The sequence below is a fragment of the Colobus angolensis genome, unplaced genomic scaffold (genome assembly GCF_000951035.1).
Source record: "Colobus angolensis palliatus isolate OR3802 unplaced genomic scaffold, Cang.pa_1.0 Scaffold201, whole genome shotgun sequence".
NCBI lineage: Eukaryota > Metazoa > Chordata > Mammalia > Primates > Cercopithecidae > Colobus > Colobus angolensis.
Genome location: NW_012115167.1, coordinates 5,113,261 through 5,126,998, shown reverse-complemented (window position 1 = coordinate 5,126,998; position 13,738 = coordinate 5,113,261). Strand labels below are relative to the sequence as shown.

General features: G+C 38.1%; 2 protein-coding genes across 2 annotated transcripts in view; one reads left to right on the top strand and one right to left on the bottom strand.

Annotated features, from left to right (window-relative positions):
• USP34 (ubiquitin specific peptidase 34) overlaps nucleotides 1–13,738 on the top strand; it is a 253,164-nt gene that overhangs the window by 176,001 nt on the left and 63,425 nt on the right. The window contains 3 exon segments of the mRNA XM_011941829.1: nucleotides 7,167–7,339; nucleotides 10,343–10,496; nucleotides 11,549–11,627. Of these exon segments, the coding sequence (XP_011797219.1) occupies nucleotides 7,167–7,339; nucleotides 10,343–10,496; nucleotides 11,549–11,627 (406 nt within the window).
• LOC105511654 (BCL2/adenovirus E1B 19 kDa protein-interacting protein 3-like) lies at nucleotides 5,294–6,293 on the bottom strand. Its single transcript, XM_011941832.1, is given in 3 exon segments — nucleotides 5,294–5,543; nucleotides 5,619–5,737; nucleotides 6,012–6,293. Coding segments are annotated over 3 exon segments (651 nt in total).

Below are 13,738 nucleotides of genomic sequence, written 5' to 3'. Positions count from 1 at the left end.
CCCTTATCCTCGGGAAATTTTGCAAGACCCCACAATAGATGTCTGAAACCTCAGATTGTACTGAACCCTATATGTACTGCTTTTTGCTGTACATAACATACCTATGATAAAGTTTAAGTTACAAATGAAGCTCAGTATTCTTGCCCTTTGGGGCCGTTATTAACTCAAATAAGGGTTACTTGAACACAAGCATTGCAATACTATGACAATCCATGTAATGATTAAGGGAGCTACTAAGTGACCAGTAAGTGGGTAGTGTCTGTAGCACAGATAAGCTGGACAAAGGGATGATTCACATCCTAAGCAGGATGGTACAAGATTTTATCGTGATACTCAGAACAGCACACCACTTATGAACTGTTTATTTTTGGAATTTTCCGTAGTAGCTAACTAGGGACTTTTCTACTAGCTAGCCTTTCCAAAGTATTTTTTGTTTACCAAACACTGTTCTGAGAACTTCAATCCAGTTAATCCTCACAGCATTTCTTTGCAATAGATGCTATTATCATCCCCATTTTACATGTGAAGACATGGAGTCACAGAATAAAGAAACTTTCCCAATACTGATTCCTAAGATACAAATAAGCAAATTTCAGGGAGATAATCAAGTTGAATTTGAGTTCTCATTGGGGCATCCAGGTAGAAAGGTCCTACAGGCAGTTGGCTGTTAAGGTTAGAGCTTGGTGAGAGGTCTAGAGTAGAGGTAGATTTGAGAGTTAGTAACTGTTGAGTTAGAGTGTTAAATAAGTGTTTATAACTATAATACATTCAAGCTGGTTCTTCTTTCCTTTCCAGTGTATTGTTGCTATTTTTGGATACATATGTTTTTGGTACATTGATCAAAAATGGTCTTCCTCAGCTTTCATTTTTAGCAGAATTTCTTGGAAAATAACAATTTAGTGGTCTTCAAATAAAAATTTGGCTTCCATCTGTAATCCCAGCATTTTGGGAGTTCAAGGATGTTCACTTGAGCCCAGGAGGGCAACATAGGGAAACACTGTTACTACAAAAAAATTTTAGAAATTAGCGAGATGTGGTGACATACACTTATAGTCTCAGCTGCTTGGCAGGCTGAATCGGGAGGATCACTTGAGCCTGGGAGGTAGCTTGCAGTGAACCATGATCGTGCCTTTGCACTGCAGTCTTGGCGATAAATTGAGAACCTGTCTCAAAAAAATAAAAATAAAAATTACTATACTTGTTTTACTAATGCATGCCAAACATGCATTAGTTTTCTTTATTAATTATTATTTCATGATTCACGTGTTCCCCAGGCTGGTCTTGATCTCTTGGACTCAAACAGTCTGCCCACCTCAGCCTCCAAAAATGCTGGGATTACAGGCATGAAGCCATTGCACCTGGCCAAAAGGCTCTTAAGAGCCATAAAATGGCAAGTTTAGGACAGGGTAGTTGAGTAAACATTTTAATTTTATGTTGAAAGACAAATAGAAATTGGATTGAAAAGAGCGTCTCATGCAGTTAGTTACTAGGAACAAATGCTGAGAAATAGAAATGTCCTTGAATGTGCTTAAAATCTAGGATTAGGTCAGCCTGCATTTTTAACTACTGTATTCACATGGAACAGTAGTGGAAAATAAGATTGGTAACACGATGGCATCAAATTATTGCCATCCCAGTTTTAGGTTTATCTGTGTGATTGAATCTATCAGAATATCTGCCTGAGAAATAATGTAGTTGTTGGAAAAGACTTAAGAGCTAAGGCAACCTAAAAATACAGAGGATGAAGTGACAGATGAAAGACAAGGAAAGAAAGAAAATCAGGATAAAATGGTAACCCCAAAACTGGGAAGAGAATCTCAAGAAGAAAATAATCAATTAACATAATTCACAGAGATGAAAGAAAATGACAGCTGAATAAAAGCATTGGGTTTTTCCAGAAGGTAGTTTAGTGATGTGTTTTGTCAGGTTATAGGAATAGAAGCAACATTGTCGGGACACATGGAATCAAGCATAAATCATTCATTTTTAAAGTTTGGCAACAGACCGGGCACGGTGGCTCATGCCTGTAATCCCAGCACTTTGGGAGCCCAAGGCAGGTGGATTGCCTGAGGTCAGGAGTTCAAGACCAGCCTGGCCAACATGGTAAAACCCTGTCTCTACTAAAAATACAAAAATTAGCTGGTTGTGGTGGCTCACACCTGTAGTCCCGGCTACTTGGGAGGCTGGGGCAAGAGAATCGCTTGAACCTGGGAGGCGGAGGTTGCAGTGAGCCAAGATCATGCCACTGCACTCCAGCCTGGGCGACAGAGCAAGACTATGTCTTTAAAAAAAGGAAAAAAATAAAAAAATAAAAACAGCAAGACAGCAAGGAAGATAGTAGCCAAAAAGAGTCTTGGGGCTCAAAGGATTTTTCTAGATGAAAGATACCTGAGCATGTTTGAAGGCAGAGAATAAAAAGTCATTATAAAATAAGACACTGAAGTTGCTTAAGAGGAGGTTTTCCAGGTCAGTATTTATTTGAAAGGGATGGTATTCATTTTTCCAATTTCAAGAAGTGTAGTTGGGGCCGGGCGCAATGGCTCAAGCCTGTAATCCCAGCACTTTGGGAGGCTGAGACGGGCGGATCACGAGGTCAGAAGATCAAGACCATCCTGGCTAACATGGTGAAACCCCGTCTCTACTAAAAAAAATACAAAAATCTAGCCGGGCGAGGTGGCGGCCGCCTGTAGTCCCAGCTACTCGGGAGGCTGAGGCAGGAGTATGGCGTAAACTCGGGAGGCAGAGTTTGCAGTGAGCTGAGATCCGGCCACTGCACTCCAGCCTGGGCGACAGAGCGAGACTCCATCTCAAAAAAAAAAAAAAAAAAAGAAGTGTAGGGTGGACATAGTCAAATGAAAGCATAGCTATGCGGGTAATTACACAAAGAAGACAAACTCATCTGATGAGAGTTTGGTTAGGATAAGAGTTAGGGACATATATATAATGGAGTCAGTCAAAAGTTAACTGTTGTAGAGGAATATAATAAATGAGACACTAAAAGATCATCAAGGGTCTGAGTCAAGTTCTTCGGAGAATCTCTTTCTAATGGGAATAAATGTATTGAATACATCCATCATTCTTGATAACCTCCTTCTTTTGACTGATAAGATTCTGCTGTTTTTCTGAAATACCTGTCACATCTCTCCCAGGTAGTCAGTCATTTTTGTTCTTACCATACTTTTATATCTCTGTACTAACATAATATTCAACAGAAATGGGCCAATTGAGGAAGTGAACAAAGTGCTTATTATCCTCAATAGGATCATATTCTGCTCTATCTTCAGACCACTGATTTTCTCAGTCTATTCATTTTACCTGAGTAATTTATCAATCACCATAGTACCAATTTTTTACTGATACGCTACTGACAAAGCATTCTAAACTAAGAAAATGACAGCTGAATAAAAGCATTGGGTTTTTCCAGAAGGTAGTTTAGTGATATGTTTTGTTTATTTTTGTCATCTTGGTTTAGAATGCTTTTCTGTGCTTATCACCTGTCCTCCAGTCTTTCCGGATTTGTTCATCTCTTTTATTGACACAATGCATGCTTTCACCCCATGCCACAAGCTCATTAGTTATTCTTCAAAACTGTTAGGATGAAGTTCACACTCTGTCATTACATACATTTGACTCTGTTATACTTCATTTGCCAGTCTCCCAAATAATCTAAAATAGTGAAGTTTTGAATGTTTTATTCCCTCTGCCGGTAACATCTGTCATTCCTTGTTTCCCTAAATTCATACTTTTTTTATTTTTGACTGTGCTCTTGGTTTAAATAAATTCTCTTGATCTTTGTGTGCAGTGAAAAATTACTCCCTAAAATTCATTTTTTTGTATATCAAAGTTTGTATATTTTTGTTTGTTTAAATTGAACATATTGCTAGTTATGGTATAGGATTTAGATGATCAGTTGATTTTCTGCTGTTGCTGCTGCTGCTATTGTTATTGTAGTAGCAGCAAGTTGACACTTAACTGAATGCTGTTTGCCAGGCCATGATGTTTCAGTCTCCATTTTACAACCCAGCAATTAAGCTCAGAGAGGTTAAATAACTTATTATAGGGTCATTCATCTAATAAGGAATTACAACCAGACTTTGCAATTCTGGTTCACAAAAATAAGTATTTTTATTCCTTTTATTTAGGGAAGAAAACTCTGAACCAAATATCTCCTTGGCCCTGGAGTGTGATGGAACTCCTTTTCATGCTTCCATAGTACCCTTTTGTATCTTTATCATGGTGTTTACCATAGTTTACCATAACATTTTATTTTTCTTATGTTGACATAGGAAAATCTTTTCAGAATGGAAAAAGTCGTGACTGTGTTTGCTGTTTGTTTTAAACAAATTAAAATGTTTGATTTATTTTAACAACCAAATTAAGTATGGAAAGATGAAACAAATGCGCAGTCACGTATATACAGTATATCAAGGGGGCAGCCTTTCTAACAAGAATGCTGTAGAAAGAAAAAAATGTCCAAATGGGGAACAGTCTTGGTTTCATCAAGAAGCTTTTATGACATATGATGTTAAACCTTATGTAAATACAGTAATCTGATGGATTTGGCAACGATTTTTTTCATTTCCAGTCTTTTAAAGTAGACACAGATTTGCTTAGAATAAAGCTGATTTTTAAGAGTACACAAAAGTTGAGGACAAAGGATAGGAATAAATTCACAAATGCAGAGTGATGAAGAGTAAAAAGATACTGAGCAGCTGACTCATCATCCAAGGTGATTACCTAATAATCAGAGGCTGAAGACTTTATACTGCAAAACCAAGGATAGTTTAGTATATAAATGATACAGCTGAGTTTGTAATTATATCTTGGCTTCTGTTTATTAAGAAAAATTAGCATAGTTATGTATAATCTTTAGTAGACAACCTGCATTCATTTAAATTAAATAATATTTTGTATAATAGTGTAATATAAGGCCACAGTATTTATTTTGGACAGACTCCTTAAAGTAGTGATTTTAATATCAGTGTTACTCATTCTTTTGAAATATAGTTTTTTAACTGAATTAAGGTTATAGATAATTTTTAAAATACTACATACATCAGGACTAGTAAAATAATTTATATTCAGGTATTTATATCTAATATCCAGTGAAAATATACTACCAAATTATTACAGTAGATATTAATCAGTCTGACTTGCCTGTTGATCCCATAAGTATAATTATACATCAGCCTGATTTTAGTGTCTATTCTTTGATTTTATTAAATTAGAAATGCAGCAGTTATAGAGCAAATAAACACAAGTGATGCAGCCACACAAGGTTCATAACAGCTCTTCAGTTTACTATGTGCAAGCTCAAATACAGTCCCTCTAATGAACAGCCAGATTCCAGTTCTTCATGAAAGGTGCTGGTGGAGGTTGTCAGCCACCTTTTGATAGACATCCCCAATCCAGTGGCCAGTAAATGAGAGAACAGCCAAGACAAAAGAAAAACCTTCAGAAATTTTGCAGAGAATATGCCCCCTTTCTTCATGATGCTTGTGTTTCTCATGCTGAGAGTGGCCATGCACGTGGGGTGTTTACAGGAAAGAGTAACAGTACTTTCCTTATAGGATTATTGTAAAACTTATATGCGTTAATGTACAGCAAGCCCTTAGGAGAGGAACTCCTTGACGGGGGGGATTTTTTCTGGTTAACTCAACCAATCCTATGTGCAGTCTGAGGTGTTTTTTGAAGATGCTTTCAACTTCTTCCTTCTCTCAACATAACTTTCCTCAGACTGAGAGCTGTTTTTCTTTTTTCTTTTTTGAGTCTTGCTCTGTTGTCCAGGCTGGAATGCTGTGGTGTGATCTTTGCTTCCTGCAGCCTCAGCCTCCCAAGTAGGTGGGATTATAGGCGTGCACACTACCACACCTGGCTAATTTTTATATTTCTTGTAGAGACATGGTTTTGCCATGTTGGCCAGAATGGTCTCAAACTCCTGGCCTCAAGCAGTCTGCCCACCTTAGCTTTCCAAAGTGCTGGTATTACAGGCATGAGCCACTGTGCCCAGCCTTAGAACTATTTTTCTCTCCAATGCTGTGGCTGTCTGTTTCAGCAGCTCTGTTGATATCTTCTGATGTCTGTGAGCGAGGTATCCTGTCACAGTGAGAACTCTTGGAGATACTGTGTCCAGACTCATGCTGGGCATCCAACACTACTTTTTCCATGTCACCAGTAGAAGTAGAAACTAAGGCTGAAACACTGCTCCCATTCCTATTATTGCTAAAATGTAATTCTACCCAGGAGCCCTGCAGACTCTCATCCTGCATCGTGGGGGCTGTGCTCTGTGACATGGTGCTAGAGAGTGGCTGCCAGGCATCGGGCTGCCCTTCAGTGGTGGGCCACGGTGGGGAAAGGGTGAGCACCAGTGCTGCTGCCTAGTGCTCAGGGACTGACTGTATAGTTTTAATAAGAATGTTATTTAGAATACTTCTGTAGTTTCCCTTCTGTGTGGTTTTGTTTTTTGTAGTTTGTTTACCTGCAGACAATGAAGGTCTGAAAATATTACATAGAAAATTTCAAAAATAATTCTTAAGTTTTAAATTGCCCACTGGACTGAGTAGCATGATAAAATCTGACACAGTCCCCACCTGGGATGTAAACCATCCTTTTGTCCAGTATGTCCATGGTGCATACACGACTTGTTCATTAGTCTGTTAGTAGCTCTTTTGGTTACCTTCGCAGTATTGCACTGCTTGTATTCAAGAAACCTTTATTTTACTTAATGGCACCAAAGTGTAACACTAGTGATCATAACAGTTGGGCTTTGCCAAAGAGAAGCTGTAAAATGCCTTAAAGTTCTCAACTTAATATGAAAAGAAAAAAAAATCATACGATGAGGTTGCTAAAATCTGTGAAATTGTGAACAGTATATTGTTATAATTATTCTATTTTATTAATACTTGTTAATCTCTTGCTGTGCCTAATTTATAACTTTATTATAGGTATGTCTGTTTAAGAGAAACCATAGTGTATATAGAGTTCAGTACTGTCCTCAGTTTCAGGCAGACACGGGGAGTCTCAGGTGGTATCCCCTGCGGATAAGGGGGATTACTATACTTCTTAACTCTGAGTTGAGAATTAAAATGGATATAGCATAACAGAAATCAAACCAACTAAAGTATTTGTGAAAACTAACCTTTATTAATTTTTTTCTTGTCTCTCAGGGCATGTTTTAAGAAATTGCCTCGCATTTTGAGTTTCAATACTATGAGATACACATTTAATATGGTCACGATGATGAAAGAGAAAGTGAATACACACTTTTCCTTCCCATTACGTTTGGACATGACGCCCTATACAGAAGATTTTCTTATGGGAAAGAGTGAGAGGAAAGAAGGTGATTTTTCCGTTTCTTTCTCTTATCTGTGATTATTGTCAATCTCCATAACAAGGTAGTCATAATTACAAAGTTTTCATCAACTACGTAGTTAACACAAATTGAATGTTTGTTAAGACAATGATGTGCGTTCAGTCAGTTAACTAGTAAATATTTAGTATCTACTAGGACTATGTTCCTAGACATTCTTCTATATACTGGAGTCACAGTGGTGAACAGGATAAGCATGGTTGTCGCTCTTGTGAAGCTTAAATCTCGTGGGGTGAGTCTTTTTATGTTGTTTTGTGTATGTGTGTGTGTGTGTTTTCCTGAGACACAGTCTTACTCTGTCTCCCAGGCTGGAATGCAGTGGCACGATCTTGGCTCACTCCCCCTCCCAGGTTCAGGTAATTCTTGTGCCTCAGCCTCCCAAGAAGCTGGAACCATAGGCAGACACCACCAGGCCCAGCTAATTTTTGTATTTTTAGTAAAGACAGGGTTTCGCCGTGTTGGGCAGTCTGGTCTCGAACTCCTTATCTCAGGCGATCCACCTGCCTCGACCTCCTCAAGTGCTTGGATTACAGTTGTGAGCCACTGGGCCTAGCCTCTTGCTCATTTTTCCTTCTTTAGGAATAAGTTCTGTTTTGTCTAAACTAGGGTCCTGGCAACGTTTATTTGTATAAAGAGTTCTGATTAAAATTTTAAAGGTTTGGAGAAGCCACTTACACTGTACACTAAACTTCAGGAAAGAGAACCATGTTATAATGTTTAACTCCAGTGCCTAGCACTTAATGAGTATCCAGTAAATGTTTTACCCTCACTCAGTGGGAGATGAGAGGTGTAAGCAATGAATGCACACTATTTTTTCAGGAGACATACCCTTTCCTTGAAGAGAGTAGAGAAGATGGTAACTATAGCTATAAAGAAATACAGAGTTAAGACAGGGAATTATTACTGTTAGGCTTTGGGTATATTTATACCTTGTAGAAGGCAGGGCACAGTGGCTCATGCCTGTAATCCCAGCACTTTGGCAGGCCGAGGCAGGCGGTCACCTTAGATCAGAAGTTCGAGACCAGGCTGGCCAACATGGTGAAACCCCGTCTCTACTAAAAATACAAAAAAATTAGCTAGATGTGGTAACACATGCCTGTAATCTCAGCTACTCAGGAGGCTGAGGCAGGAGAATTACTTGAACCCAGGGAGGCGGAGGGTGCAGTAAGCTGAGATCGTGCCATTGCACTCCAGCCTGGGCGACAGAGCGAGACTGTGTCTCAAAAAAATAAAAATAAGTTGTAAGGCATGGCCCAATAGAGATGACAGGCAAAGTTAAGAAGTGGGCATTGTATGTATACATCCTACTTTTTTTTTTTTTTTTTGGGGGGTTCACATCATTCTCCTGCCTCAGCCTCCCGAGTAGCTGGGACTGCAGGCGCCGACCACCGCGCCTGTCTAATTGTTTTGTATTTTTAGTAGAGACGGGGTTTTACTGTGTTAGCCAGGATGGTCTCACTCTCCTGACCTTGTGATCCGCCCGCCTCGGCCTCCCAAAGTGCTGGGATTACAGGCGTGAGCCACCGTGCCCGGCACATCCTACCTTTTAGACCTATTATTAAACCATTTAAAAAAATTAGCCAGGTGCAGTGACACATGCCTGTGGTCACAGCTATTGGAAGGCTGAGATGGGAGGATCACTTAAGCCCAGGAGTCCAGGGCTGTGGTAAGCTATGATTATGCCACTACATTCCAGCCTGGATGGTAGAGCAAGACTCCATCTATTTGAAAACAAAATTTTTTTTTTCTGGAAAAGTATAGCAGAACCTCCTCACAGCTGTGCTTCATTTGTATTTCTTGTGATGTTTCCACTTGTGAAGATAGCAGAATTTATGCCAGGATAAAGGAATTTGTTAGGCCACAAGTGATGCATTCAGATCCTGGCACTGCCTCTGTAAGCATATCTACACTCCTCAGCCACTGCCTTGACACCTTGCTTCACCTCCTATTGGGAGGACCACACACACTTTCTTTTTATCGTTTTATCAAGTTAATGGTTGGAAGTCATTAAACAGTCCCCAGTACCTGTTTTTTGGTCTTCAGATATTGTCAGGTAGGATCTAGCCTGTAGGTACTATATGTGTGCTAGGCACTGTTCTAAGTAAGCTTCTCTTACTGACCTAATTATCTCTTCATTTTCCAGTTCAGACTGTACCCTCAAGTCAGCCAAGTCTCGTCATTTCCTTATTCCATATTCTACTTTTTCCTTTCTGTGTGGTAGTGGGAATACACATCATAAATCATATGTCGTCTTTAAACTTATTAGACCATTCTATTTTTTTTTTCCTCAGTATCTTTTTATTACCTTTAGATTTTAAATCTTTGGGGATAGGAAGTGTACCTTTTTCTTTATTTTGTTTCTGTCTACACAAATCTCCTAATACATAGTGTTTTTTATTAACTGATGTGTATTTGGAAGCTGCCAGTACAATGCTTCGTTTTCCTTTTTTTGGCCAACTGTTCAAACCATGTTTAAACCACTTTTCTTAATATGAGAATAAAAGAAGTATGCCAGCTCCTTTTTAGGTCCTTTGTTTGCCTGCTCCTAGTAAGATTAAATAGAATGGAGCATTTTATACTACCTATTTCAAAAGACTAGTCAGATTAAACAAAAATATTTTATATTTATACTTTATATTGAAGTTGTCCATAATTATGTACTAACACGTGGTTGTTTTTACTAGTGGTTTGTATAATATGTCCTCTATGGTAGTAAGCTAAGGATGGTGAATGACTAGCAAATACTTGTTTTGTACATATTTAACATACAAAGTATTTGTGTCTATCTCTATAAATAAAGTTTATTATAAAAAGTGAATCTACGTAACTGTTGTGACACTGGGAAAATTATTTTTATTTTATTAAAATGGTGTTAATAGAATAAAATATTGTAATAAAGTTTATTATAAAAAGGGCTTCTAAGTAACTTGTGAAGTTTGGAAAATTATTTCCATTCTATGTGAATCATTTCAGGTTTTAAAGAAGTCAATGATCATTCAAAAGACTCAGAGAGCTATGAATATGACTTGATAGGAGTGACTGTTCACACAGGAACGGCAGATGGTGGGCACTATTATAGCTTTATCAGAGATATAGTAAATCCCCATGCTTATAAAAACAATAAATGGTGAGTTTTAAATATTTCAAAACTTTTTTCCTTTAAGAATTTATGGTAGTTTTCTGAAATGTTTTCAGTGCTTAGTTTTCTAAAAACTTTCTACAAAAGTTGGAAATGAGGCAGACAAAATTTTTAAATGAAGATAACTTTCAACAGACAGTATAAATCAGTTCTTAAACATACAGATCTTTTAACTCTTGAGAATTTGTATCCTTTCCTCAGAGAAATGAATACACAGTTTTGCAGACAACTTTAGGAGCTTTATAGACAACATTTCAACTCTTACCTTCTCTATTCATTTAAGAGCTGCTTATTGAATATCTTCTACAGGGTAGCCTTATATGTGCCATTAGAAGTTACCTGCATGCTCTGCTTGCTTCACCTCCTATTGGGAGGACCACACACACTTTCTTTTTATCGTTTTATCAAGTTAATGGTTGGAAGTCATTAAACAGTCCTCAGTACCTGTTTTTTGGTCTTCAGATATTGTCAGGTAGGGTCTAGCCTGTAGGTACTATATGTGTGCTAGGCACTGTTCTAAGTGCTGGGGATATTGCTTTGAAGAAAATGTACAATTGTTCATTGATTTTCAGTTAGCAGAATAGTTTCATTCAGTTGTTTTTCACTTCTTCACCTGTCATGTCCATGGTGCCTTTTCCTTTTTTTATCCATTTGAATGTTTCCATAAGTATATTTTGAATCTTTTTTTGATCATAAATTTTGAAATGGTATCTGTCTTTGAAAGTTCTCACATCTCTTAATTTTTCCTAATAGCATTACATGTTATATTTAAGCAAACTTTTTTATTTCTTTTATGAATTTTTTTGTTAATCCTAGGTTATAAATGGATCTGTCAGATAAGGTGGTTAAGAGTATGTTATAAAATTATATTTCCAATTTCTAGTAGATTAGAATTGTAAAAATAAGAACTTAGAATTTACCTCATGAAATAATAGACACTTGTAACATTGGTTATTCAAAAAATATTCAAAAAATAGTAGACATAATATGAAGATATTCAGTATATGCATACTGGATTAATACTATATGCTCTATTTTAGGTATCTTTTTAATGATGCTGAGGTAAAACCTTTTGATTCTGCTCAGCTTGCATCTGAATGTTTTGGTGGAGAGATGACGGTAAGTTTTATTCAGAAATTTTAAATGGTTTGTGCCTTGTCATATCCAAAATCCAGTAGCAGGGTCGCTTAACTTTCTTTTAATTGCTATGATTAAACTAAAGATTTATTCAACTGATATTTATTAGAAGTTTAGTATGTTTACAGAAGTATTTTTAAAGTGCTGTTTCTACTTTCCACAAACAGCCTGATTAAGAAGGTAAGGCAAATAAAAAGCTTAGTAGTATGGGAGTTGAATTACAGTGCCATGAGAATAAGGATTGAGTAAATTGTTTACTCAGTGAATTCTGTGGGATTAGAGCAAAAAGAAATTACTGTTTACTGACTTAATCTGAAAAATCTTTGACAAGGGAGTCTTTCTTAGCTTACTGTGGCTCAAGAGGCTACCTGATTCACAATAAGAAAAAAAGAAATTAAAAAAATGTTTGGCAAGGAGGTTGGCTTGAGCTAAGTTTTAAAGGATTGTTCTTTCAGTGCTTTTTATAACACCAGCAGCAACCTGGATAACACTAGTTACTGGATAGAAAAAGGACATCTTTGTGACATAACTGACAAAAGACTTTTTTGGTTTTTGCCCCCAAGTCGGAATCTTGCTGTGTCACCCAGACTGGAGTGCAGTGGCGCCATCTTGGCTCACTACAACCTCCACCTCCTGGATTCCAGCTGTTCTTGAGCCTCAGCCTCGGGAGTAGCTGGGATTTACAGGTGCCTGCCACCATCCCCAGCCAATTTTTGTATTTTTAATAGAGATGAGGTTTCACCTTGTCGGCCAGGCTGGTCTCAAACTCCTGAACGCAAGTGATCCACCTACCTCAGCCTCCCAAGTGCTGCGATTACAGACATGAGCCACGGCACCTAGCCGACAATAGACGTTTTAAAAGATATTTAGGTTGGAGTAGTATTGTAATAATTTCACTTCTCTATAGACAGTTTATCCTAGTATCAATTTTCTGAGAACTGTGTTAAAATATTCTCTTGATTCTCCACAAGACAAATATTAGTCATTTCTGTTTCATAGTTTTGCCCAAATAAAGTTGTTGTTTGACTTAATAACCATATTTGTTATGAATTAGCCATTTACATTCTGGATTTTATAGTTGATCTTAGCCAAAAGTTGAGAAATAATACACATTCCAGATTTTAATGAAGTGTTTCCTTATTGCTTCTCAGTGTTCTTGTCTACTCTGCTGAATGGAAAAAGAAAAGCAGGCCACTTGCTAACAATTTGGAAACGGGTAGAATAGGGAAGTAAATATTTAGTTACAACTAAAGCCACCACTAAATGAATTACATCTGTAGATGTTATTCCTAGAATGTTTCCTTTTTTTCTTTCTTTTTTTTGGGATGGAGTCTCACTCTGTTACCAAGCTGGGGTACAGTGGTGTGATCTTGGCTCACTGCAACCTCTGACTCCCTGGTTCAACCGTTTCTCCTGCCTCGGCCTCCCAAATAGCTGGGATCAGAGGCACGCGCCACCCTACCCAGCCAATTTTTGTGTTTTTAGTAGAAACAGGGTTTCACTATCTTGGCCAGTATGGTCTCGATCTCCTGACCTTGTGATTGCCCACCTCGGGCTCCCAAAGTGCAGAGATTATAGTCACGAGCCACTGTACCCGGCCGAATGTTTCCTTTTTTTAAAAAAAAAAAAAAGAGCAAGGCTCTTCTCTTAAAAAGTAGTTTTTCAAATTGCAGGTCCACTTTATTTTTTCTTTTATTTATTTTATTGTGAAGTATCTTTAAAAAATGTTTTGAGGCCAGGTGTGGTGGCTCATGCCTGTAATCCCAGCACATTGGGAGGCCGAAGTGGGTGGATCACCTGAGGTCAGGAGTTCAACACCAGCATGGCCAATGTGGGGAAACCCCACCTCCACTAAAAATATAAAATTTAGCCAGGTGTGGTGGAGGGCACCTGTAGTCCCAGCTTCTCGGGAGGCTGAGGCAAGACAATCGCTTGAACCCGGAAGGTGGAGGTTGCAGGTGGCTGAGATCGTGCCATTGAACTCCAGCTTGGGTAACAAGAGCAAAACTCCACCTCAAGAAAAAAAAAAAAAAAAAAAGGCTGGGGTGATGTCTCAGGCCTGTAATCTCAGCAGTTTGGGCAGCCAAGGCGGG